We start from the raw sequence: 27,546 nt of genomic DNA on the forward strand, positions 1-27,546 counted from the left end.
CTGGAGACTGGTCATTTTTCCTGTGGCGCACGTGAGGTTCTGTGTTTGTCTTGTGCGTTGTGTTTCAGGATCGGACAGAGGGGGGGGATCTCTTCCCTCCAGGGGTTTTCTCTGAAAACACTGCCAGTCACGTCTGGCCTCTACAGACGGTAAATCACGCTCTTTGCCAGAGCGCTTCTGCGAGCCGAGGTAGTAGCCTCCTCTGGAAATGCAATATGCCATATCCCCGGGACCACCCAGGAGGCTCTCAGCGTCTCGCACACACACACACACACACACAACTGACCACCACAGAAACACCCCAACATCCTGGTTTCCTGACACTGTTTTCCCGGTTAGGGGGATTGGGTTGCAGGGTTAAGGCTGTATGGGCCATGAGGAATTTCACAACAAGTAAATGGTATGGGTTTTACTTTAAAGAAGATTTTTCTCAATGGGATCCACAAGCCAAAGTACAAGCCCACTTCCTTAGGTCAGGAGTCTCAGAGGGTTGGTGTGGTGAGCCACTCTGTCTTGTAGGCCTCACAGTAATCCAGCTCTAAATAAACCACAACATGGAGTGGTGAGAAACATGGCTTTTTCATATACAGTAAGAGTCAAAGGTTTGGACACATTCATGGGGCGGCAGGGTAGCCTAGTGGTTAGAGCGTTGGACTAGTAACCGAAAGGTTGCAAGTTCAAATCCCTGAGCTGACATGGTACAAATCTGTCGTTCTGCCCCTGAACAGGCAGTTCCTAGGCCGTCATTGAAAATAAGAATTTGTTCTTAAATGACTTGCCTAGTTTAAAAAATTCAAGGGTTTTTCTTTATTTTTATCACGTGAAAGATCAGGACCCTGGGACTGGATCCTGAACTTCCTGACGGGCCACCCCCAGGTGGTAAGGGTAGGCAACAACACATCTGCCACGCTGATCCTCAACACTGAGGCCCCTCAGAAGCGCGTGCTTAGTCCCCTCCTGTACTCCCTGGTCACCCACGACTGCGTGGCCAAACACGACTCCAACACCATCATTACGTTTTCTGACGACACAACAGTGGTATGCGTGATCACCGCCAACGATCAGACCTGGCAGTGTGGTGCCAGGACAGCAACCTCTATCTCAATGTGAGCAAGACAAATGAGCTGATCGTGGACTATAGGAAAAGGAGGGCTGAACAGGCCCCCATTAACATTGTCGGGGCTGAAGTGGAGCGGGTCGAGAGTTTCAAGTTCCTTGGTGTCCACATCACCAACGAACTATCATGGTCCAAACACACCAAGACAATTGTTAAGAGGGCACAACACCTTTTGCCCCGCCAAGAGACTGAAAAGATTTGGCATGGGTCCCCAAATCCTCAAAAAGTTCTACAGCTGCACCATCGAGAGCATCCTGACCGGTTGCATCACCGCCTGGCATGGAAACTGCTCGGCATCTGACCGTAAGGCGCTATAGAGGGTAGTGAGTACGGCCCAGTACATCACTGGGGCCAAGGTTCTTGCCATCCAGGACCTTTATAATAGGCGGTGTCAGAGGAAGGTCAGCAATCGGTACCAGAGCAGCAAGCGGTACTGGAGCGCCAAGTCTAGGACCAAAAGGCTCCTTAACAGCTTCTACCCCCAAGCCATGAGACTGCTGAACAAGTAATCAACAGCATACCTGAACTAAATGTCCACTCAAACTATTTACAATGCCCCCCTCCCTTCCATTTGTTTTTTCACTGCTGCTACGCGCTGTCTATTATCTATGCATAGTCACTTTACTCATACCTACATGTACAAATTACCTCGACTAACCTGTACCCCCACACATTGACTTGGCACCGGTACCCCCTGGATATAGCCTCATTATTGTCATTTTATTGTGATACTTTTAATTATTTTTTACTTTAGTTTACTTAGCAAATATTTTCTTAACTCTTTCTTGAACTGCACTGTTGGTTAAGGGATTGTAAGTAAGCATTTCACGTTAAGGTCTACACCTGTTGTATTCGGCGCATGTGACAAATAAAATTTGATTTAGAGAGCTGGGTCCAGGGGGTGGGGCCAGTTGGTGGCCCCTAGGACCAGCAGCTGGCCTGAGTGGCCCTCCTGGAGGAAGAGACAAACCAGGACAGTTAGGAATGTTACAGTGGTATGAGAATGTGCATTCAACTTTGTCAACTTCCCTGGTAAAACAGGCGTTAAATCAATAAATGAGGGGTTTGAATGTGAGAGAGCAATTGGAACAGTAGGACGAAGCAAGTATGCTTTTAAGGTAGTATGACTGTGCTTGAATTTGAGCATGTAGTTGTCATAAATTATTAATCAATAATCTTAGCCCTAACCAATGACCCCGGCACCAAAAGCTCAAACATAAAGGACATTTCCAGACCATAAATGTGTCTGAAGGCTTAATAAATTACTGGTTTACATCTTCTGACACTATCAGGCATTATCTGGCAATACAATATTAATAGTATAACAGAGCTCCTTGTACTATGTTCTAAAATAGGTGGTCCAGCTGAGAAATAATGCTATTTCCACCTCCCCCTATGCCACAGGCCCAGCAGAGGGACCAAAACACAAATAAATTACAGTGAGAGTGGAGAGAAGAATTCTGGGAGCAGGAAGTGCTCTCGCCACATTCCACAGCAGCAGGCCCTTGGTGGTTGGTGACCTTGGATTATACAACAAGCCTTAGCATCGGTATGGAAAACAGATAGCAGGAGGGAGAGCGGCTGCTTCAGTGCACCATCTGCACCAAGGAGCTGGGTTGGGGAGATGAAGATATACTTGGCCATAGCGTGATGCCAATTTGGCACATCATGGCGACCAGCGGTGATGGGTTTCCCAGGCTCCCTGTGTTCTCTAAAGGGCCGGAGGGCGGCTGTCGAGCCATCTCTGATCGTGGGCCTGCGCTCTCTTTTTCTCATTAGACTGATTCGCTGACAGAACAAAAATCAAGATTCAGCAGACACTCAGCAGACAGAGGGAGAATGTCTGAAGGATGTCCAGGAGAGAGGGGGATATTTTGGATGTCAGTCTGCATTTCTAAGGCTGATATGTATTTTTTCTCTCAATATTTACCTTTGAGAGGCTCCTGTGAATATCTGCCTCAATCTGACCTCTGTTTCACCATAAAATCTGTAAAGACAGGTCGAACATGATAACAAAATAAATGAAGGTCACTTGATATGGATGTACGAGCATCACTAACCCTCAATACATGATCTTGTACTTGGTACCCAACCACATTTCATTAGGTAGCAATAATATGACCATACTTGCTCATGATTTATGGACGGTTGATTACGGTCATATGTGCCCCGACCTCATTGGCTATGGCTCATCCAATCATAGTCTTTCCTGTTCCCGGGGGGCCATAAAGGAGAACCCCCCTAGGAGGTGTGATTCCTGTACGCAACAATAACATAATCAACATCACATAAGCACAAAAATGGAATCAAATGCATAAAATCAAAGTTCAGTTTTGAGATATAGCATATTGTTTTTGATGAAGAATTTTCCAATTCAAAGGAAAACCATATATTTGTGTACCGTAGTTGGAGAAGTCTCTCTCGGGATCATACTGTATATGACTTTTGATCTCAGGGCTGCCGTATCCTCCTCCTCTTGAGCCTCTTTGTGCCCGTCTCTGAACTTCACCTTATTCTCCACCTCTAGACTGAGACTGCCCTGTTCAGACTCAGCGGGAGTCTGGGGGTTGCCGGGGAGAGTTGGAGGGACACATGGCACACAGGCAGGCCTGCAGGGGGTACTGGATGCAGGACCAGGCTGCCCCGGATCCCTGGCCTGCACCTCAGGTCCATGGAGGTGGAGCCCTGGGCGGAGGTGGAGCCCAGGGCGAAGGTGGAGCCCAGGGCGAAGGTGGAGCCCAGGGCGAAGGTGGAGCCCAGCGTCAGAGGCCTCCTCTGTATCAGGCTCCAGTCCCGGAGTAGGCCGGGAAAAGGGAAAGGCCGTCGACCCCCGTCACCCGCAGACTACACGCTCCGCCAAAATACATCAGGGAGAGTAAGTTTCCAGAGAGTGGGATCTTTCCATCTGAAATATGAGTGTATGGTAATGTAATGCAAAGTGTTACATTACATATTTGGCGCGGCTGGTAGCCTAGTGGTTAGACCAAAAGGTTGCTGGATCAAATCCCAGAGCTGACAAGGTAAAAATATGTCGTTCCAATCCTAAACAAGGCAGTTAACCCATTGTTCCCCGGTAGGAGGTCATTGTAAATAAGAATTTGTTCTTAACTGACTTGCCTAGTTAAATTGAAAAAATAATAACATATCCCCTGTTATGTAGTCCCACGAAAAATAAACTCTCTCACCCGGAGAAAGAAGTTACTGCATTCTTCCAAATGGAACGCATCATCCTTCTGACTGCATTTATAAATAAAAAGCAAAAGAGTGCATTTACCATTCATCATGCAATTAACATAACCGTGATGGCATTTCTGAGTCATCACTCAATTGACTGTCAAACTGTTGTTGCAGGTGTCTCACCAGCAGATGGCGACATTTATCTATAAGTATAAAACATTTTATGGCGTATGGCTGTACAAGTAAAGTGAGGTTAGTCTTAAGGCTTCCAATGCTTCAGTTTGGCTGGCACCTAGCCAAACTCCAAACGAGTGTTCTTCGAATACTCCCTTAAAATACCTTCACTTGAAAAAGCAGCAATAGTACTGTTTGTCCATCTTAAGATGCCGTAGCCAGAGTACTTCCTCAAACTATACAATATTTGGTGCAGTATTTCTCAAGTGAAAAAATTTACATGAAAGTGAGTCGTCTTTTGTTGAATGACAACAAACACTTCATTGAAGAATCTGTACTGTTGACCTACGACCAAGGAAGGGGCATAAACTTTGGGTACAGAAATTCAGGTTGCCTCAAGAATTTTTTTTGTGCACAAGCACACAAAAAAAACCTTGCCAAAGACCAAAACTAACAAAAACGTCATCATAATATATGCACAAACTGTTCTGAATTGTTTTGGATAGGAAGCATGCAGACGCCTTTAAACCTACTACTTTACCTGGTGGAGAGATGCACATCTTCTGCCTGTAACACAGACCCTATCAGGGGGTGAAGAGTCACTCCATCCCCAGGCTTCACTTTCAGGCTGTTCTGAGTACTTTTCTGTAGGCCCACTTTACTCCCGGGGAAAGATGATGCCGGCCAGACACACCTTGAAAAAACAAACACAGCATAGAAACTTGGCCTGGAAATAAACTGACAGCCTTTGTGTCAGTCTAATATTATTCACCATATCAACTGTGTCTGTGTCAATTGTTGATATTGTCTCCCCACAGTGCAATTCATTGTCAATAAGCACATGCACATATACAATATTCCATTATGTTGATAAACATTGTTGACATACCTCCTGTTGCCCAGTATGGCTCGACAATAGGACTGGTCATCCTGCTTTTACACTCAGCCCTGCTGATGTCCTGAATATTTTGGGAAGTTTATAATCTGCTGTACACAAATGTTTAAATAGAATGTTAGGACTTTCTAAACTGCAAAAGAGAACGTTTTGTCAAGAGTGAAATCGCTGGCATACCACACATCCCTGCAGGGGGAGGGGGGCTTTCTTGTGGAGTTGGGGGCCGCTGGAGGTTACATGCAAGGCAATGTATGTACTCATTGCAATTTTCATCCATCATCAGCAGGTAAATGCATGCCTCCATGTTAATTAGTGTGTATATTTATTTTACCTTTATTTAACAAGGCAAGTCAGTTAAGAACAAATTCTTATTTTCAATGACGGCCTAGGAACTTGTTCAGGGGCAGAACGAAAGATGTTTACCTTGTCAGCTGGGGGATTCGATCTTGCAACCTACTGGCCCAATGCTCTAACCACTAGGCTACCTGCCACCCCACGTTATCTTTGGTCTCTTTGTTGCCTATCTGATTAATGCCCGCCTTGCCTAGTCCGTCAGTTTTGGTGGGTGGCCCTCTCTTGGTAGGTTTGTGACATCTTTTGGGGGCGGCACGTAGCCTAGCGGTTAAAAGAGCGTCGGCCCAGTAACCGGAATCCCCGAGCAGATTAAACATCTATTGATGTGCACTTAAACCCGAATTACTCCTGTTAGTCGCTCTGGATAACTGCGTCTGCTAAATGACGAAAATATATGGTACATGAAATGTACATTGTATTCAGGCATGATATTATTTAAGAGCAACATAACTAGCTAACTAACGTTAACTAGCTACTTTTCTCAACTGAGTCAATACCTGTAAATTAGTTGTTGTTGCGATTGCTGCCTCGTGCCCCGAGCTTTGTAAGCTATTTAAATCACTAGAGCCATCTCTCAGTTCCCTTGAGTTGTCACCATCATTGACTCTCCTAACTTTGCTTTTGTTTTTCTTTGTCTTTAATTCATCAACAGTGTGCATGTGAAACAGAAGCTTTAACACCAGCATGGGTGAATCAACTGAGATAAACGTCCTGGTTAAAGTTCAGTCGCGCTTCTTTTACCGTAAATGCCGTAGTAATTCTGCTTTGCTACTCTGTTGTTCTATTATGATGCGTCAGAATACATATATATATTTTAAACATAATATAGCTTTGAATGATATTATTTTACTTGCTAGCAACTTACAAAAACACAACATAATGTAGCAACGATGTCCACATAAATGTGAAGTAGTATATAACGGTATTTATGCAACTTCAGTGTTTACTTTATGTATTTATGTAACCCGCGAGTAAGTAATATTTCAGGGACGCTTTTTCATGAAAATATATTTAAAGGCTTTTATAACATGTTAACTCTTACTTGCAAACTACTACATATAGTAAGAAATGCGCTTTCAAATAAAACGCTTCGCCTTACGGATACTATAGGGTCATTGAGGGTTGGTCGAGAATTCACATGCTCAGCAAGCCGGTTACAACTACAGAACGAGCATGGGAGGAATGTAATTGTTTTGTCTGGGAAAGTGCACATATTCGGCAGATATCAGCGAATGAGTATTTAGTAATTTACTACGAGGTAGGTAGACCTGGGTGTCAAACATACACACACTGAGTGTACAAAACATTAAGAACACCTGGTCAGTCTGTCATGGAAAGAGGTGTTCTTAATGTTTCTATACTCAGTATATATATTTGTTTTTACTCAAACCATCCGCTATATATTGGGTGACATGAAAATATAGATCTTTGGCCACGCTCACCAGTGGTGGAAAACGAATATATACTGAACAAAAATATAAATGCAATAATTTCAACGATTTTACTGAGTTACAGTTCGTATAATGAAATCAGTCAATTGAAATAAATGTATTAGGACCTAATCTACGGATTCCACATGACTGGGCATGGGTGGCGTTTTTTACATATGCACAAAAATCGTATTTCTCAGAAATGTTGTGCACAAATTTGTTGACATCCCTGTTAGTGAGCCTTTCTCCTTTGCCGGGTGGCAGTATGGCTTCATGTGCCTATCTCTTTCAGCCGTTGTGCCGCAGCTGCCTCTGCTCATGGCTTCACCTACCACCACGCCAAACAGGACCGCTCAATTCTGTCTCTGTGGCTGGGAGATGGGCAGAGCAGGCTGCTCGGGTTTGCTACTCATGAGAATGGAGTGGCAGGTAGTATAATCCTTGTATAATCTATATCACAGGTTTATACTGCTCAGGATCAGGTCTGCTTCAGGTATCTTAAAGCCTTTGCACACATGCTTGTGCAGAAATATTCATGGGGCAAATATCAGTTATTTCAAATTTAGTTTGTGTTTGACATGCAAACAAATAGACTTGGGCTGTGTGGGGGTGGAAAACAATGTTCAGGGAAGGGAACAGCACGTTGGATGGCAGTTTTTGATTTTTTATAAACACCAACACAATCATCCACCAGGTGGCATGCTGTTTCCTTTATCCCTCCCCCAAAGTGGATGCAAGCATGTCAGAACATGTCTGTGGAAGGAGGATGGCCAAAACCTGGTCCACATGGTCTGATGGCATGTTGCCAACAGTGACTTGCGGGACCCCACCATTGTGACTGTAAGTGTTTTTAGGACTGATATGTGTTGGAGTACACACCAACACAACACACGGGGTAATTTGTGTTAGAGTTTTAGTGTCAAACCGAGCAACCAGCTCCTTTCCCTGAAGATATTTTGGGGTCAAAAACGAATTGGTGAGTGTACCAATAACCTTGCCACTTAGTTAGGTCCAAAAATATTGGCACTGTTGATGAAGATTACTAAAATAAATATGACAAATAATGAGCTATATTGCATGTGGAAAAAATGTGTGACGAATATATTATGTTATACAAATACATTTGCTCAGAGAAAGAGATTTTGTTTAATAAGTAGTATAATTTTTTTTGAAAAAGATAGGGGTCAAAATTATTTCCACGTCTGTTTTCAATACCTTTCAAAACCTCACCTTCCGAGGATAATGGCACTGAGCCTTTTTCTAAAACGTTTTATGAGAATGGAGAACACACTGGGAGGTTTGTTAGACCACTCCTCCATACAGAATCTTTTCAGAACCTTAATATCCTTTGTCTGCGCCAATGGACTGCCCTCTTCAATTCAAACCACAGGTTTTCAATGGGGTTTAAGTACAGACTTGATTTTGTGGTCATTTAACCATTGCGAATGACAGGCACATCGATCTGCAGGTTGAACATGGTGAGATTAAAGACTCCTAAATTGATAGTGTTAGGATTTATGTTTATGCACTATAGCCTGTTAGCATATTGTTTTGTTACACACACACACAAACAATACAGATGTGTGTGTGTAAAGACTGACCAACATTGAGTGACAGGCCATAAAAGCTGTGGTCAATCTGGAGAGGGGAGGGGTGCATCTCTCTAGGCCAACCAGGGAGGGTAGATTACTGGACAATACCATATTAGGAACTGTTTCAGTGTAGAATCGACAGACACAAGACGGATCTAATCTACACAACGACCAGATGACATCTGAAAGAAGGGGACCAGTCTGAGTAAAGGTGATAGGCTGGGCAAAGTCTAAACCGCGCTCAGCCTCTACTGTGATAGGCCAACAGACGCGTTGAAACTACGTCATCACGGTATAAGAACAGCTGTTTACGTACTTCCTGCCAGTTCCCTGATCTACCCTGCGCGGAGATACAGTGAACCCGTATATACGAAAATTGCATTTGCAATTTATTGTTTGCGTTAATTAAACATAATTAAAGAAAGTTAGCAGACCTTGCTTTTTATTTATCCTGATACCGGATGTGTTACACGCAGCGTTCACAATAGTGCAGTTTGTTTAGGCGATTTTACAGCTAACTAGCTACTTTACATGCTAATATTGTCTTTGGCATTATTGTAACCAGCTACGTTTGCTAGCTAGCCAGCCAGATAATAAAGAGAGCATTGCATTTGTGTTCGACTTGAGCTGCAACAGATTTCCACATATTTTCCCCCATGTTGCTACCAACCTTATTATAATACCAAAATGAAACATTTGTTCACAAAAAAATATTATTCTCAGTGTTATTTAACACTAAATTTAAAGGAATGAGTCGTTTTGGGAGAATTTTTCCTTGATTCGGGACCCAAGCTGTCAGCCACAGCAGCCAACAGTTTTGCATGAGAGGAAGTCCCGTTGATTCGTTGATTACTTGGTTTTCTGCATCATTCCCGAGTTTACGAACAGACGCAGTCACTGCCTTTGGAGGAAAATGTTCTCCCCCTCCACAGCTAACCTAATTATAGCTTCTCAGTCCGGTACCCGGGCAATCTCCTGTGATGTGCCCGGTGCCGGCTGGGGATGACATCAATTTCCACACGGAAGGCCAAGTCGGGGATTAGACGACCCATCCCTCGTCACACATCTGGGGGATTCATTCAAGGACTAGAGTGTGTCCTGGTGAGACACCGGCCGGAAAAAACAAGGGCCCATTTCCTTCTCCCTGGAGCTGTCAACAGAGGCACATAGCTGGCCCTCTTAGTCACAACCCACTGGGCACAAACGTTTGTTCAACATCTAGTTTTGATTTACATTTGGTTGAGTTGTCAACTAAACGTGAATTTAACGTGAAATCAACAAAAAGGTTAAAAGTTGGGTGAAAAAATATGAAATTCCCTTACATTGATTACTTTTTTCAAATCGAATCAGTTTTCCACATTGATTCAACGTCATCAAATTGCATTTTTGGGTTGAAATGACATGGAAACAATGTTGATTTATCCATTTTTTGCACAATGGGAACCTGTTGAAAAAGGGGTTTAGTTATCAAAAAAAGACTGTGCTCCCACTAGGCCAAAAGGGATGGCAAACGTTTCACAACTGTTACCGAGTCACCCTCTCTGTTTCACTACAGACTATGTCAACACAGACTGTACAATGTAGGAAGGACCTTGACATTTGTCACTACCTTTACTCACTTAGGATGAGTTATTGATAATAAATTACAGTATTACCTTGTTTTCTAGTCTGGCCTGGCCATGGTGGTATATATAGTCCAACATTTGTTGACGCAACTAAGTATACCTCACTGTAAGAGAATAGCGTCTGAATATCGGTCAAGTTCCTGATGTTTTTCGAGTTGTTGTGATGGCTCCTCTCTCTGGCAGGCTGAATAAAGCCCGGCCCCAGGGCACTTAGTGCTCACTCCACGTGGGTCAGTTTAATGAAACCTTTTCATGTTCTCTCAAACCCAATAATAATTACCTGGTCGGAAGTCAGTTGTCTGGAAGCTGTCGTCAAGGTTCTTTGGAGTATGGACCAGCACATAGATACTAGCCTTCTGGAATGATTGCATAATTATCTTTATTAGCATGTTGTTATGATGATGGTAGGTATTTACTGTAGTTGGCTAGTAACTTTTTTCTATCCATCATGGTGCAGTCATTGATTAGTCAAATGTTAAGGTTGTCGTCATTCAAGATAAAAAACAAGGTACTGGACTGTTTCTCTGCCTGTCATGTTTTATGTATTACATAAGGCTCAACTTGAAACTTGTTTTCTTTTATGAGATATGTCGACTTCTATTAGGGACCAATCCTTAAGAATCTATTGGACACACTGTCACATCTGCTCCTGCTACGCCCTCTGGTGTTCATCCAGTGTTTTCTTTACCTGCAGTTACTCCCCCAGTACACTCTCTCGCCCTCTCTGTGTGATTGTGTGGTTGGAGACAGGTGTGCTGGAGTCAGAGCAAATCCCTTCCAGCTGCAACTCGTTCCATAATCAAGACCTCTACAAATATTCAGTCCTGCCACTTCCACTCTGCCAGATCGTAATCTCTGCTCAGTCAGTTATTATTCTAGCCATTTATGATTATGCAAGATCCTGTTACGCTGTTGTGCCTGTTTCCCGGCCTGACACCGTTTATCCTCTCATTGCATTTACTGCTCTGTCTCTTGCTCCAGTCTCCTGTTCCACATCTCACCACCCAACTACCTTGCTCTGGATTTTACTCACCATCACTACCTTGGATTCCCCTTGGGATCTGTTTAGCATTTTCTACTCAGCCAACTCCAACCTCTGTCTCCACATTGGTTTTTCTGCAACTCATCCGAGCTTCCCCGGATCTGCACTCCATATCTCTCTGTGTAACAAATATTTTGGTTCATTCATCCCTGTTTCCTCATCTGAGTCTGCTCTTGGGTTCCCCGGTGTCGCTCCGCTTAACACACACCCGTGTGTCAATCTAATGAACATAATTTTAAAAATCCCCCTTAATCTATCAGTTTAAAGTAGAGATAACTTTCAGCATGAGCTGCGTCTCAATCCACTGCATCCGCCTATGTTGGTCTCCCGCATCTGTGGTGGAAGGTGGCTGAGCTACAGTGCCTTGCAAAAGTATTCATCCCCCTTGGTTATTTTCCTATTTTGTTGCATTACAACCTGTAATTTAAATGGATTTTTATTTGGATTTCATGTAATGGACAGACACAAAATTGTCCAAATTGGTGAAGTGAAATGTAAAAAATAACTTGTTTCAAAAAATTATATGAAAATAAAAAACTGTAACAAAGTGGTGTGTGTGTGTGTGTATTCACCCCCTTTGCTAAGAAGCCCCTAAATAAGATCTGGTGCAACCAATTACCTTCAGAAGTCACATAATTAGTTAAATAAAGTCCTTCTGTGTGCAATCTAAGTGTCACATGATCTGTTACATGATCTCAGTATATATACACCTCTTCTGAAAGGCCCCAGAGTCTGCACCCCACTAAGCAAGGGGCAACACCCTGTAGCGGCACTATGAAGACCAAGGAGCCCTCCAAACAGGTCAGGGACAAAGTTGTGGAGAAGTACAGATCAGGGTTGGGTTATAAAAAAATATCTAAAACTTTGAACATCCCACGGAGCACCATTAAATCCATTATTAAAAAATGGAAAGAATATAGCAACACAACAAACCTGCCAAGAGAGGGCCGCCCACCAAAACTGACGGACCAGGCAAGGAGGACATTAATCAGATGGGCAACAAAGAGACCCAAGATATCGGGGTGGCAGGTAGCTTAGTGGCATTGGGCCAGTATCCGAAAGGTTGCAAGATCGAATCCCCCAGCTGACAAGGTAGAAATCTGTCATTCTTCCCCTGAACAAGGCAGTTAATCCAATGTTCCTAGGCCATCATTGTAAATAAGAATTTGTTCTTAACTGACTCCTAGTTAAAATAAAAAAATAACCCCGAAGGAGCTGCAAAACTCCACAGCGGAGATTGGCGTATCTGTCCATAGCCGTACACTCCACAGAGCTGGGCTTTATGGAAGAGTGGCCAGAAAAAAAGCCATTACTTAAAGAAAAAAAATAAGCAAACGTATTTGGTGTTAGCCAAAAGGCATGTGGGAGACTCCCGAAAATCGGTCTTCTCCCTCTGTAGTGTCCTAAAGGTTTGGCCTACTAACTAATATAACCCCACGGTTACCTTCAGACGGTACCCATACAAATGAATGGAAGTATGGAGGTCGTTTTTCTGGCAACAAAAATAAGGGGTTAAATATGTGTCCAAAAAAACAAAAATATTTCCCAAGCTTTCTTATATCTCCTAGATATAGGACAGACACTTCAAAACCTTATTCCTTATGATATATTTGTTGACTGTCTTTTTTTGCCATTAATGAATGTGTTATTCAAAGTGTTTCTATTGGTTATAGTAGTAAAGGACAAATTCTATATTTTATCAAATTATTTTGTATGATCCATGTAGCCATCTTTAAACAATTCCATATGTTAGCTTAGTAGAAGCTTACCCCCCCCCCCCCCCCCCCCCCCCCCCCCCCTCCCCTAGGGAAGTACAACTAAACCATTGTGAGATTTGTTACTGAAACTTAAGCTTTTCAGCCACAGTGATACTGTCTGAACTCTGGAACTCAATGTGCCTCTTCAATCGACACTGAGCGGTAAATGGCTGTAGTTGTTTTCCTTCCTTTCCACTGTTATAAATGGCTATCATTATCTGTGTTTATTTAGGCAGGTTTCCTGGCATCTTCTGGCCCTCAGCCTGTCTCTCTCCATGGGGAGAATTCATCTCCTCTCACAGACTTTACCTTGACTTCTGCTGCAGCACCGTCTCACTTAGCATAGCTCCCCACAGCATTACGCAACCTCAAGCAAACATCTTTAACTCCTGCTTGTGTATGCTGAGTACACCAAACATTTCATACATTGCCATCATCTGTTCTCTTAAAGACTTCACCGGTATTTCTGAAGCAATTTGCAGTGTGGAGGTATCAAAACAGGACTCAATGGCAAATCTTTGGTTGAATATTTCTCAGTGTACCCAATCACTGCAATAAATGTCAGGCGCAGTGCTTACATTCACTGTAATATTTTATTTATTTCACCTTTATTTAACCAGGTAGGCCAGTTGAGAACAATTTTTCATTTACAACTGCGACCTGGCCAAGATAAAGCAAAGCAGTGCGACAAAAACAATAACACAGAGTTACACATAAACAAACGTACAGTCAATAACACAATAGAAAAAAAAACTGAAAAATCTATGTACAGTGTGTGCAAATGTAGAAGAGTATGGAGGTAGGCAATAAATAGGCCATAGAGGCAAAATAATTACAATTTAGCATTAACGCTGAAGTGATAGATGGGCAGATGATGTGCAAGTAGAGATACTGGGGTGCAAGAGGGTAAGAGTAATAATATGGGGATGAGGTAGTTGGGTGTGCTATTTACAGACTGGCTGTGTACAGGTACAGTGATAGGTAAGTTGCTCTGACAGCTGATGCTTAAAGTTAGAGAGGGAGATATAAGACTCCAGCTTCAGTGATTTTTAACAATTCATTCCAGTCATTGGCAGCAGATAACTGGAAGGAAAGGCAGCCAAAGGAAGTGTTGGCTTTGGGGCTGACCAGTGAAATATACCTGTTGGAGCGCGTGCTACGGGTGAGTGTTGCTATGGTGACCAGTGAGCTGAGATAAGGCGGGGCTTTATCTAGAAAAGACTTATAGATGACCTGGAGCCAGTGGGTTTGGCGACGAATATGTAGTGAGGGCCAGCCAACGAGAGCATACAGGTCGCAGTGGGGGGTAGTATATGGTGCTTTGGTGACAAAACAGATGGCACTGTGATAGACTACATCCAGTTTGCTGAGTAGAGTGTTGGAGGCTATTTTGTAAATTACATCGCCGAAGTAGAGGATTAGTAGGATAGTCAGTTTTGACCGGGGGTGTGTTTGGCAGCATGAGTGAAGGAGGCTTTGTTGCGAAATAGAACGCCGATTCTAAATTTAATTTTGGGTTGGAGATGCTTAATGTGAGTCTGGAAGGAGAGTTTACAGTCTAACCAGTTGAAGCGTTGAAGCTCGTTTGGAGGTTTGTTAGCACAGTGTCCAAAGAAGGGCCAGATGTATACAGAAGGGCGTCGTGTGTGTAGAGGTGGATCAGAGAATCACCAGCATCAAGAGCGACATCATTGATATATACAGAGAAAAGAGTCGGCCCGAGAATTGAACCCTGTGGCACCCCCATAGAGACTGCCAGAGGTCCGGACAACAGGCCCTCCGATTTGACACACTGAACTCTATCTGAGAAGTAGTTGGTGAACCAGGTGAGGCAGTCATTTGAGAAGCCAAGGCTATTGAGTCTGCCGATAAGAATGCGGTGATTGACAGAGTCGAAAGCCTTGGCCAGGTTGATGAAGACGGCTGCACAGTACTGTTTTTTATCGATGGCGGTTATGATATCGTTTAGGACCTTGAGCGTGGCTGAGGTGCACCCATGACCAGCTCGGAAACCAGATTGCATAGTGGAGAAGGTACTGTGGGATTCAAAATGGTCCGGTGATCTGTTTGTTAACTTAGCTTTCAAAGTTTTTAGGAAGGCAGGGCAGGATGGATATACTGTAGTTTTATAACAGTGTGGGTCTAGAGTGTCTCCCCCTTTGAAGAGGGGAATGACCGCGGCAGCTTTCCAATCTTTGGGGATCTCAGACGATACGAAAGAGAGGTTGAACAGGCTAGTAATAGGGGTTGCAACAATTTCGGCGGATAATTTTAGAAAGAGAGGGTCCAGATTGTCTAGCCCAACTGATTTGTCGGGATCCAGATTTTGCAGCTCTTTCAGAACATCAGCTGTCTGGATTTGGGTGAAGGAAAAGCGGGGGGGGGGGCTTGGGGAAAAAAATGCTTATTGAAATTAGCGATTATCGTAGATTTATCGGTGGTGACAGTGTTTCCTATCCTCAGTGCAGTAGGCAGCTGGGAGGAGGTGCTCTTATTCTCCATGGACTTTACAGTGTCCAAAACTTTTTGGAATTAGTGCTACAGGAAGCAAATTTAAATTTGAAAAAGCTTGAAGGACGGCTGGGTGTTAAGCATGTCCCAGTTTAGGTAATCTAACAGTACGAACTCTGAAGATAGATGGGGGGGGCGATCAATTCACATATGGTGTCCAGGGCACAGCTGGGGACTGAAGGGGGTCTATAACAAGCGGCAACGGTGAGAGACTTCTTTCTGGAGTGGTGGTGTAACGTTCGTCGTCGGGAGAAGGAGAGGAGGACCAAGGTGCAGCGTGGTAAGTGTTCATTATTTTAATAAAACAACTGAACACTGAACAAAACAACAAAAAACGACAAACGAACAGTCCTGTAAGGTGACGAAAAACACTAAACAGAAAATAATCACCCACAACTCAAAGTGGGAAAACAGGCTACCTAAATATGGTTCTCAATCAGAGACAACAATAGACAGCTGCCTCTGATTGAGAACCACACACGGCCAAACACAAAGAAATAGACAACATAGACATACAAACATAGAATGCCCACCCACATCACACCCTGACCAAACAAAAAATAGAAACATACCAAGCAATCTATGGTCAGGGCGTGACAGGTGGATTTTTAAAAGTAGAACCTCGAATTGTTTGGGCACAGACCTGGATAGTATGACAGAACTCTGCAGTAGATTGCAACTCCGCCCCCTTTGGCAGTTCTATCTTGTCGGAAAATGTTATAGTTAGGGATGGAAATTTCAGGATTTTTGGTGGCCTTCCTAAGCCAGGATTCAGACACTGCTAGGACATCTGGGTTGGCAGAGTGTGCTAAAGCAGTGAATAAAACAAACTTAGGGAGGAGGCTTCTAATGTTAACATGCTTGAAACCAAGACTTTTACGGTTACAGAAGTCAACAAATGAGAGTGCCTGGGGAATGGGAGTGATACTGGGGGCTGCAGGGCCTGGGTTAACCTCTACATTACCAGAGGAACAGAAGAGGAGTAGGATAAGGGTACGGATAAAGGCTATAAGAACTGGTCGTCTAGTGCGTTCGGAAGAGAGAGTAAAATGACCAGATTTCTGGGCGCGGAAGAATAGATTCAAGGCATAATGTACAGACAAGGGTATGGCAGGATGTGAGTACAGTGGCGGTAAACGTACGCATTGAGTGACGATGAGAGAGGTTTTGTCTCTAGAGGCACCATTTAAGCCAGGTGCGGTCCGCATGTGTGGAGGGTGGAACAAATGAGCTAGCTAAGGCATATTGAGCAGGGCTGAAAGCTCTACAGTGAAATAAGACAAAAATCACTAACCAGAACAGAAATAGACAAGTCATATTGACATTAGGGAGAGGCATGTGTAGCCGAGTGATCATAGGCTCCAGTGAGTAGCTAGGCGAGCAGGAGACACGGCGATTCAGACAGCTAGCAGGCCGGGGCTAGCAGATGGGCCTCAGGGGGACGTCGCATGGAAGGGCCTGTTGAAACCCCCTCGGACGGTTACGTCGGCAGACCAGTCGTGATGGATCGGCGGGGCTCCGTGTCGGCACCAAAGGGTCCAGGCCAATTGGAAAAAGAGGTATTGAAGCCCAGGAATTGAGTGGTTTAATATGACCATCAGTCAATTTATTCAGACAATTACAGCATCGTGGCGTGCCATTTATGATACGACAGTAATATTTCCACTTTTGCCTCATGACATCACGTCAGCAAGTCTGTCCCGAGTTACTAAACATCACTTGTAGGAACGCTTACAGAAGAATACGTTTCAGGGATACATTATTTCTGCAATTCTAGTTATTGTAGGAAACAGAGGTGAGCGGTCAGTGTTTGGGAAGTAAGAGGAGTGTCATCATTTACTGGAAGAGGGCCTCATACACTCAGTCTGGCCCTTGGCCATTGGCAGAGTTTGGCAGGCTAAGGCCATCCAGAGCTTCTCTAGGGTTGTGTTTCCTGAAAGTGAACCTCTCTGGGCCATTATCACTGACATCTGCACCAAGACGGCAAACATAGCAGACAGAAAAGAATGCCTGGTAATTGCGTTGTAGCTAGGTGATTTGTGGCAGAGACAAAGGATTTGTCATTTGCTGTATTGAAATCTGATGAAATAATGTGCAATGGGTTGACGTAGGTTTTAGAACAATATGAGTCATTGGCTGTTGATTTGGGATAAGAATTACGATCATGATTCTTAATTGCTATTTGGTCCGTTTGTACTTTTCTGACGTGTGATGTGCTTATAACCAGTAGGCCAACCTGTATCTAGAACCACAGCCACTTTACCAGAGCACAATTTGGTAAACCACACAAAACTTTATGTATATTGTTAAGAAACGTTTATTCTTGAATTTTCCTACCTTGTTGCAGATATAAGTAGCTTCAACAAATATAGCACTGTAGGTATGTATGTTTACAAAAATAAATCAAATTATGAAAGCTTTACAGTTCATCAAAACTTTGAACAAGATCAAGCAAATCAAATACAGAAAAATATTGTTTTATAATTGCAAACAAAAAGTAGAATTTGAATTAATCAAGAGCTACAATAAATGTATACAACTACTTCACCATTTAAACAGCAGCGATCTGTCTTAAAATATAGTTTAAGAGTGGTGAAACTAAACACCAAACTTAATTGCTTAGATTTTCTCAAGAATAACAACATACAATCACATCAAAATTAATATTTAGCGCATCGGGCAGAATCCTATCTTTAGATCTGAGTACAAAGCATAACTTTTAACATTAAAGCATACATTTGACAAGTGTGAATTAGGTGGATGTAAGTTAGGATTTGTGCCTATGCACATACAATTGTAACATACTTATCAATGCTGAAGGACACTGGAGTACACCTTCACAAATAAAAGACTTGGATGCAGCCCATTCAATTTGCATCCTAATTCAAAGTATATTATTGTGACTTAACTTCAGACAGTAAATGCATGGAAGTTCCCTGGAGGGCTCTCTGATCCAGGAGAAAACATTGGTCAGTGATGCAACCACATAACGTATACCATACATAGACAATATCTAAATGCATACACACATACATATTCATAGGAATGTTTACTTTTTGAAACTGCCTCCTCAGACATTCATATGAACTACACTCAAGCATATATCTAAACAATTTTAAGACTTAAAACAGACTTCAAATAAACGTTTTACTAGTTACAAGTTCAACTTGTTTTTTTTAAGCAGCTTTTGATACAAAGCCCCACCTACTGAAGCAGCGTTGTATGTGATTAAATCGAATTCCCTTTTTAGAACCAAATTTCATTTTCATGAATTACAATGTAAAAATGTTGTTAAGGGCGCTCACATTGTATCACACAATTTTTATTTGTGTCCAGTGAGCATTATCATGCAGTCAGATAAGATGTACAGTAATGGGGTTTTCAAAACAAAGATGTTTAAAGAACAGTACAAACATATAAAATCTCCTTTTGTTCTGTTTGTTTATTTTCCAAGCCTTCACTGCGGTCCGTGAGGTCTTTGAGGAGACGGTAGTCCGCTCAGAGTTCAAGTCCCTCCTGAGCATCCGGCAGCAGCACAACCTCCCAGGTGCTTTTGGTATGTCCGACATGTACATCATCTGCCGCCTCAGCCCCCTCACATACGACATCAACTTCTGCACCCAGGAGTGCCTGCGCTGTGAGTGGCTGGAGCTAACCAAGACTAGCTCCACTACTCCTATCACTAGCCGCCTAGCCAGGCTTCTATTTCACGGCCTGAACCAGGGCTTCGACAAGATTGACCTGGCTATGGAGGAGCTGCCAGCTGTCTACTCAGGGAGGTTCTACCAGCTGCACCACAGGGTGCTGCCTCAGCACTTAAACACTAGACCTGAGGATAGGACCTGCCTAGCCTAGTGCATCGATGCTAATGGCACGAACACGTCAGTGCTATTCATATGAGCGTGTGGATGGCCTTTCACCATACTACTTGAAGTGTATATTTTTGACAGACTGGAATAGGTTTTTCTGAACTGTTACACGGGAACGAGGGTGTAGCCAATGGTACCGATGATGACCACTGTAAAGGACATTTTTCACAAATCACAAGACGTACGTACCTCTTGTCTGTAAAGATAAAAAATATACACAATTTGAAGAAATAGGCTACTCTGTTTGGGAAGAACCTCAGGGCCACTAAGCTCTAAAATAAAATTAATCATTCATATGTTAAGATTGAGAGGTGCAATATCATATACTGTAGTATTGTACGAGGTCTACTGTTTGTGTTGCAATGACTTTAGAGTAATGGTGTGCTCGATTTATCTTTGCCAACCCAATGTTCTATTTAAAAGCTGTATCAAGTAAAGTTGTGGGCATGACCAAGCTAACCTGTACTGCAGTGCAGTAAAAAGTACATGTTTAAAGCCCAGAGCTACTAAGTGGCATCTTGTGTGTTATCACTTTCTTTTTCATCTTAAATAATGTACCTTCAAAATTGTTAAACCAAGACAAATAAGCAGAGTATCAAAGTAAACTAGAATATTTGAAGCAGCTCTAGTCAAACTCACATTATATAGTTGAATTGAATTGCCGTTAAAGTACCTAACTACAGGATGATTATGTCGTCACAGTCATTTAATAGGCTCCATTGTATTTCTTCATGTCCTGTTTGTTTGTGTGCAGCCAGGCTGACTTTAAGATTGGTACGACAAGGTGAGCTCAGCGTCTGGCCGACATGGGGAGAAAGAGAATGGCTTTTTGGCCGGGTCCAGTTTTGGATCCTGACTTGTACTGGCCAGTCCTTTTCAGTGCCACATACATTTCAGGGTACTTTCGAGAGCGGTAGGTGTTGTAGTTGTTACTCTCCAGCCTCTCCACAAAGTAGCATTCATCTGTTGTCCGTCTCTGAAGAGAGAGAGAATGTTCGAAAGATATGAGATAGCAAATCAGAGATCAATTTACAATACATTTGTTCATCCAGTTCTATTATTCTTTGATATACTTGATCCACTTTCATATTGTTAACTGAACCAATGATAAATGTCAATGAAACTCTTTTGAAAACTTGTCTTTGTCTTATGAAATAAAACGTAATGGGCAGGATTCTCAAACCCAGATGAATAAACCTACTCTTGAACTAAAAGCCATGTTCAATGGGGAATGTCCACCAGTGACAAGCTTTGGGAAATGATGGTTGTTTATATTATTAAAAAAAGATCCACATTTCATGTACATAACTGGAGTTTAGCCTCGGTCTTAGCGGCCAGGGGAAAAGTTGAAATAAATGTAGTTGAAATGTCAACACAAATGTTTAGTCATTGTGATATCCTCTAAATAAGCCATTTCATTTAGACATAATTAAATATAGTTGATTTTTACATGCTCTGTGTAGAAAAGGGAAAAGCTTGCAAAGCTGACAAAAAAATTAGAATAATTTGATTAATCCAGTAAAACACATCAGACCTCAATACCTCCATTGTTTCAGTGGAGATTCCAGAACAGTCTGAGCTCCTGTGTCACGTTCCTGACCTTATTTCCTTTGTTTAGTCTTTGTTTAGTTGGTCAGGACGTGAGCTGGGTGGGTATATTCTATGTTTTGTGTTTCATTGGTTTAGGTGTGTATTATTGGCCTGATATGGTTCTCAATCAGAGGCAGGTGTTTTACGTTGTCTCTGATTGGGAACCATATTTAGGTAGGCTGTGTTCACTGTTTGTTTGTGGGTGATTGTTCCTGTTCATTGCGTTCTTTGTTTTCACTAGGTTCACATGTTCAGGTCTGTAGCGTTGTTGGTTTCATTCTGTTTATTGTTTTGTTCGTGTTTATGAAGTGTTCCAATAAATATGGAAACGTACCACGCTGCGATTTGGTCCTCCTCTCTTCCACCTAACGACGAGCGTTACATCCTGTTTAATGTCACACACTAATGAAGATATTTTTCAATAGTTTTACTAGATGTTTTGCCAAGTCAAAGATGTGTGAATAATCATACATTCTTAAATTAGTAAAACAAATTGTCAGTTCTAGTGGCCATGTGCAAGAAATAGATTTGCTCATGTCCAATAGAAATGAAGTAACTCCCAGTTTTCTACCCTCTGACAGGTTTTTGTTATTACATTTTTGTTATTACATGAAATAATGGAAAATATAAATGATTATTCCTGTCCACGCTGATTTTGTGTTCATGTGGAAGATCTGATGACATCAATCACATCTGGCTCAAATATCTCTTGATAGCAGTGCCAACAGAATTCCCTGCCCTATCCAACAACAGGGGGCCTGTTGTCCAGTCAACCATGGCTACCTAGTATAGAGGATAACTTGTATGGCCCTACCTAACCCTACATGGAAGCAATCCCTGGCACTTATAACAGGCACACAGAATAAAAACAGTTGGAAGATAAATTCAGAGGGTAGCAACACTGGGAAAAATAAAAGTGTATTAATTTACATCGACTACAAAGTTCAATCCCTACGACCTAATATCTGAATATATATAGACTATCCATGCCGACATGGAAGGCAGTGCTAAAATGGAAACGTAAAGTGAAAAGACAAAGTGAGAAGTAATTGTTAAATGACTAGAGTGTATTAGAAAGTAAGCTCGATCTATACAGATGATCATGTGCATAAAGCTTGTGAGTGGGGCTGAATAAGGACAGGTACAGAACAACATACAGTACCTCCAGCTTCCAATTTAAACCTGAACACAACAGTCTATTTACAAAATGCTAACACCAAACTATAGCTTTCCCCCACCCTGAGAGAACGTGTGAGAACAGATCCTGGATGATTGACCACATCAGTGAAGGTGCCATGTCTGTAATGTGTCTGCCAGTGTGTGTCCATTGCCTAGTCTGTTTACTCAGGAAACAGGACAGGAAACACACCAGTCAGTTATCTGCTCTGACTTCTGCAGTATCCCAGAAGTACCTCTGTTCACTGCTACCACACTAACAAGTGTAATACGAAAGCAAAATCTGTTGTCAGTGTGTATGACAAGATAATATTTGCTTTCAGCATGAACTTAATGAAAACCCTTCATCTTAGGCATGGGACTGTCCCTGTTAGAGTAAAGCATGAGTTGTAGACCATGACAATACCAAAACAGATGGAATGGAGTTGCTTTGGTAGCTGTAAGGAAGGTAATGCTTACTCACCGCTCCAAACAGTCTTCCATCTGCATTCATGGCCAGATAGCGGTTGGCTGAGACCCCTTTGATTACTACTTCCCCCACTGAGGTCGCCTGGAGTTGAAGCTTATCTGAAGAGGAAAAATTACTTTAGTCTCAGAGTGAATTGATAGCAACTCCATTGATTCTAGTTGTTAGTGGTGTTGAACAAGGACGGATAGAGCGGACTATTATACTGAACAAAAATATAAACGCAACATGTAAAGTGTTGGTACCATGTTTCATGAGCTAAAATAAAAGATCCCAGAAAAGGTCCCATATGCACAAAAACCTTATTTCCCTCAAATGTTGTGTACAAGTTTGTTTACATCCCTGTTAGTGAGCATTTCTCCTTTGTCAAGATAATCCATCCACCAGACAGGTGTGGCATACCTAGAAGCTAATTAAACAGCATGATTATTACAAAGGTGCACCTTGTGCTGGGAACAATAAAAGGCCTCTCTAAAATGTGCAGTTTTCACACAACGCAATACCACAGATGTCTCAAGTTGAGGAAAAGTGCAATTTGCATGCTGACTGCAGGAATGTCCACCAGAGCTGTTGCCAGAGCATTGAATGTTCATTTCTCTACCATAATTTGCCTCCAATGTTGTTTTACAGTATTTGGCAATACGTCACAACTGCAGACCGTGTGTAACCACGCCAGCCCATGACCTCCAGATCTGGCTTCTTCACCTGCGGGATTGTCTGAGACCAGCCACCCGGGCAGCTGATGAAACTCTAATAAAACCCTAAAACCCTTCCCAGTGGGTGGGCCTAAGTCATCCCAGGCCCACCCATAGCTGTGCCCCTGCCTAGTCATGTGAAATCCATAGATTAGGGCCTAATTTATTTATTTTAATTGACTGATTTCCTTATATGAACTGTAACTCAGTAAAATCGTTGAAATTGTTGCATGTTGCGTTTATATTTTTGTTCAGTATATAACAGTGGCAAACAAGTTGATACAATATTTTTTTGTAAAACTTCAGATAAGCAAGATAACCATTCGAAGTTGTGGTTCACCATCGTTCTTCACAGTTTTCACATTTTGAGAAACAATATTAATAATGCCGTATTAGTTATTGAAAGCTTGTATTTGGTTGAAGCGATCATCTTGTAAATACTCCAAACGTTTTGTGGAGTCAGATAAGCCTACGTGTGCTGCGCCAACGGAGCATATTTGAATAGCATATTTATAGCATAGTTTAAAAAAAACGAAGTTCTTATCAAACAGACCTCATAAGGCAAGATAGTAAATGATGATACATTGTAAACTTCTATATAAGAGGCATCTGTGTGCACTTAGGGTTTGTTTAATGACTAATGTCATGAAGATCCATTCCTCTCTGAAGGAATACATAATTAGTAGTTGTTGCATGCAAGGGAGCATCTAGTGTTTACTGAACATCTGTACAGCAGGTCTAGTGATCACAGCCCTAAGTGAAACTTTCGGCAATGGTTTATTTCATCATCGCTTGCTTTAATCATATTGAGGAAGCAAAGTCCTTTTCAATGGTTCTATTTGAATGAACGGTCATGACAGAAAGTGTAGTTTAGTGTATGGGTTTAGTGTGGTGTATCCAGTTTAGTGTATGGGTTACTACTACGCTTATAGAATATTGTATATGCCTTGTTGATTGAAGATAAATGTTGCTGTAAAGTAAATGAGATGCTAATTGTTTTTCAATAATCGAAATGGCCAATGGCCTTTTCATTCAAACTAGTCAGTCTCTTGTCTCCATTCTTACTATAGTAGTTCATTGCTTGTGATGATTTTTGGACAGCTGTTTGATAGCACCTGTTCTAAGTCCCATCCCCTATCTGTCACTCAAGGATCTACTGAGCAGTGCTTCCTGTGACGAAAACCCCCTCTTCTACATGGGCCCCTTCTCCTCCTCCCAATTACTGATGTAATCTGAGAGACATACACTGAAGAAAACACAACTAGATAGTGAGTTATGAGGTGGTTTCAATGTGTGAGGTGGTTTCAATGTGTTGTTGCATGTTAAATTTAAAGCTAATCAATGATACTTTAATATTATACTGAATTGATAAGAACACAAACCTAGTGTTTCAATTTCTATCAATGGCCTTTATGTGGACTCGAGTTGGTCTATCTGTGTTAATGCACATTTCACACGAAACACGAAACATATTTTAATTCTGGACATTTGAATTACATGTGACGTAATAGCAGTGACATTTAAAGAATGGCCATGTTACACACATCAAGATGACTTGAATGAGATCAAAACCCACCACATTCACGAAAGCACTTGCAAAGGCGAATGTAAAAGAACTACACGAACGACTGTCATTTGAATGCTGTAGAAGCCATAAATAAACACACTCATTTGTAAAATTCCATTCAGTCCTCCATGATTTCCCTCACGGTTACGTCCCTGTTACCCTTTAAACGTATAAAGAAGCTTAGTCTTCCATGCAAGGGACTGGAACTACTTACTGTGGGGGTCGTTCTTATCTCTGATCCCGTCTACGCTTCCGTTAGAGTTTATCCTCAAGAAGTAGCCTCCGTTTTTACAGTACAACCTCTTGGGCTCCTTAAAGTTTCCTGGAAGGAAGCCGCCACTGCCTCCATCTTCAGGTGTGGCGGGTAGAGTGGTGATTTCTCCTGTGGCCATCTCCTCTTCCCTGCTGCTGCTGTGTGCTAGCAGTGCAGCAGCCCCACAGTAGCCTTATGCTAACTGCTGTCCCCTCCCTCCCCCAGCGAGCCTCACAGAGCCTGATTTTAGTTAACCCCCAGGGTCAGATAGTTTGTTTGAGAACACCCCTCTGGTGCAGCATGCCCTCTACTCCCAAACCGAGAGGAATCTAAGCGCTAGCAGCACTTGGAAAGGAGCTTGTTAGCTGCGACAGCAAGGTCCACCCCTCTCTGGCCTCTTCTCGTTCCTTTAAGAAAGTGCTAAGAGTTGATATTCGAGTAGTTTGGATGGGGATTTGTGTGTTCCACCTTCCATCGTCTTCTTCCTCCACTCTTAAGCGCTGCAATGTTTACAGCAGGGCAGCTGGCTGAAATATGGGGAAACTTTCCCTATGGGCCTCAGTTCGCATGCGCCCTCCGAGGCAAGCACACACACACACACATTTGCACAAGCCCACTTTGACGTTCTAACTGAACCAGCCAACCCTACACAGCACAAGCAGAGAAAGGAGGGTAAGACTGGGGCTTACTGATTGAACTGCGTCATAAGAGACCCTTGGCTTGTGCAACCTGAGTGGTGGCTTCAGCTTAGCTTCTTAGAACTTCTGGGTAGAATCAGTGATTCTGTGCCACATTATTGAAGATCAAATGAAATATGCAGCAGAAAGTACAATAGAGTAAATTACAATAGCTTGTCTAATTGAATTGAAGGAAATATGTAAATATTGAAGATTTGAAAGGACCCTTCACATAGAAACTCTATTTTGAGTTGTGAACAGTATGAAGCAGCTCATTTCAATTATACCATTTCAATATGTTTTACTTTTAATCAACTTTAACCAGAGTCAAAACTATGAATGTCTGTTTTCAAAGTGTGCACTAGACACATACCAGAACACAGATTACTGTATTTTGATTAGATGCATGCATATCAATGAAACATTAAACCACAGGCCGACCACAATGGCTCAGCACAAAATAATACTTTCTATTCACTTGGCTATCCTCAGATGGACTGATAATCGTTTCAGAATCATTCCGTGTTGAAACTGTAGGTCTTTGTGTGGGCATTGTGTGCCAAGGGAATCATTTTCAGACACTACTTCACATACAAACGCATTCATCTCCAGGTACACTGTCTCACTCTGTGTTTGCCATGATGAAGCATCAGGCCTTGGTTTGCTTCAGACACTCCTCCAATGTAGGTTGGGTTGTGAGCAGACATTTAAAAAAATGGCCCTAGTTTGAACTTCCAAATTTGCCACTAGTTTGGTCCGACCCATTTCCTTCTCAGATGTCATGTTTTCATTGGTCATCACACCCCCACCCATTCACAGCAACACAACCATTGAGTGATGCTCGAGTTAAAATTCCTCTTGATTCCAAAGTAAAGCCCTCACCGTCTCTGTTACGATCCCTATGGAGCACCTTTGTTAGACTATGGCCAATGGAAATATGGTCAGTCAAAACAAGGTGACAAGCTCATAATTAAAGTTTACCGTTACATAAAAACAAGGCAGCTCCTGGGACCTAATAAGAAATGTTGACATTGTTGTCCTTTTCACATTTCCAGGGTTGTGGATTATACAGATCTGACAGACACATTTACTTTGTCTAGAAATGTTTATTTTTCTGAAAACTATTCTATGTTATGACAAACAGGACCAAGCAAGTCATGAAACCATGTCCTGTTGGCTGGGACTTAGACCTATGCAGTGTTCGAAGTGCAGACACATAGGCCAATAACACAAAGGAAGCAAATAGAGACTCATGCAAACACTGGAAGAAAAAAATGATTTCCCTCAGCCATATCAGTGACACTTGAACCGTGCATTTATTGTTCATTGGGTTTTAGAAGATGAGCTATGATCTTCCATTTTTGAATGCAATACTGTGAACATCACCTCAATAGCCTATAATGCTCACTTTGTAGTCAGTGATAAGAGGTTAATAAAATATGACATGTCACATGCTATGCTTCTGGGCTCCCGAGTGGCGCAGCGGTTTAAGGCACTGCATCTCAGTGCTAGAGGTGTCACTACAGACCCTGGTTCAATTCCAGGCTGTATCACAACCGGACGTGATTAGAAGTCCCAT

At 42.4% G+C, this 27,546-nt stretch overlaps 2 protein-coding genes and 1 long non-coding RNA gene across 4 annotated transcripts; 1 reads left to right on the forward strand and 2 right to left on the reverse strand.

Annotated features, from left to right (window-relative positions):
• Positions 1-1,929: 1,929 nt before the first annotated feature.
• On the reverse strand, positions 1,930-6,399 carry LOC120047401. 2 transcript variants are annotated; one of them, XR_005476883.1, is made up of 7 exons: positions 6,215-6,399; positions 5,358-5,452; positions 5,010-5,162; positions 3,519-4,022; positions 3,245-3,374; positions 3,048-3,104; positions 1,930-2,905 (listed from the first exon to the last, which is right to left on the reverse strand). It is a non-coding gene; the product is annotated as an uncharacterized LOC120047401 (long non-coding RNA). The 2 variants fall into 2 exon arrangements; XR_005476882.1 differs by having other exon boundaries at positions 5,358-5,455.
• A 10,382-nt stretch (positions 6,400-16,781) lies between these two features.
• On the forward strand, positions 16,782-19,529 carry LOC120046949 (nucleoside diphosphate-linked moiety X motif 6-like). The gene is made up of 2 exons (XM_038992500.1): positions 16,782-16,791; positions 19,129-19,529. Exons 1-2 carry the CDS (start codon positions 16,782-16,784, stop codon positions 19,527-19,529), a joined length of 411 nt encoding a protein of 136 aa, XP_038848428.1.
• LOC120048001 (fibroblast growth factor 2-like) lies at positions 17,976-25,825 on the reverse strand. The gene is made up of 3 exons (XM_038993658.1): positions 25,252-25,825; positions 22,773-22,876; positions 17,976-20,519 (listed from the first exon to the last, which is right to left on the reverse strand). The coding sequence occupies exons 1-3, from the start codon at positions 25,427-25,429 to the stop codon at positions 20,334-20,336; spliced, it is 468 nt and encodes a 155-aa protein (XP_038849586.1). The 5' UTR covers positions 25,430-25,825; the 3' UTR covers positions 17,976-20,333.
• Positions 25,826-27,546: the final 1,721 nt, after the last annotated feature.

This window comes from Salvelinus namaycush, chromosome 5 (assembly GCF_016432855.1).
Source record: "Salvelinus namaycush isolate Seneca chromosome 5, SaNama_1.0, whole genome shotgun sequence".
Classification (NCBI taxonomy): domain Eukaryota; kingdom Metazoa; phylum Chordata; class Actinopteri; order Salmoniformes; family Salmonidae; genus Salvelinus; species Salvelinus namaycush.

What these genes read in the sequence shown, in the direction of transcription:
- LOC120048001 (XM_038993658.1), bottom strand. Translation starts at nt 25,429, where the DNA reads ATGGCCACAGGAGAAATCACCACTCTACCCGCCACACCTGAAGATGGA. An exon ending in AGATAAGAACGACCCCCACA is followed by an intron (nt 22,877 to 25,251) that starts GTAAGTAGTTCC and finishes TTTCCTCTTCAG; the next exon opens with ATAAGCTTCAACTCCAGGCG. An exon ending in ATGGAAGACTGTTTGGAGCG is followed by an intron (nt 20,520 to 22,772) that starts GTGAGTAAGCAT and finishes CTCTCTCTTCAG; the next exon opens with AGACGGACAACAGATGAATG.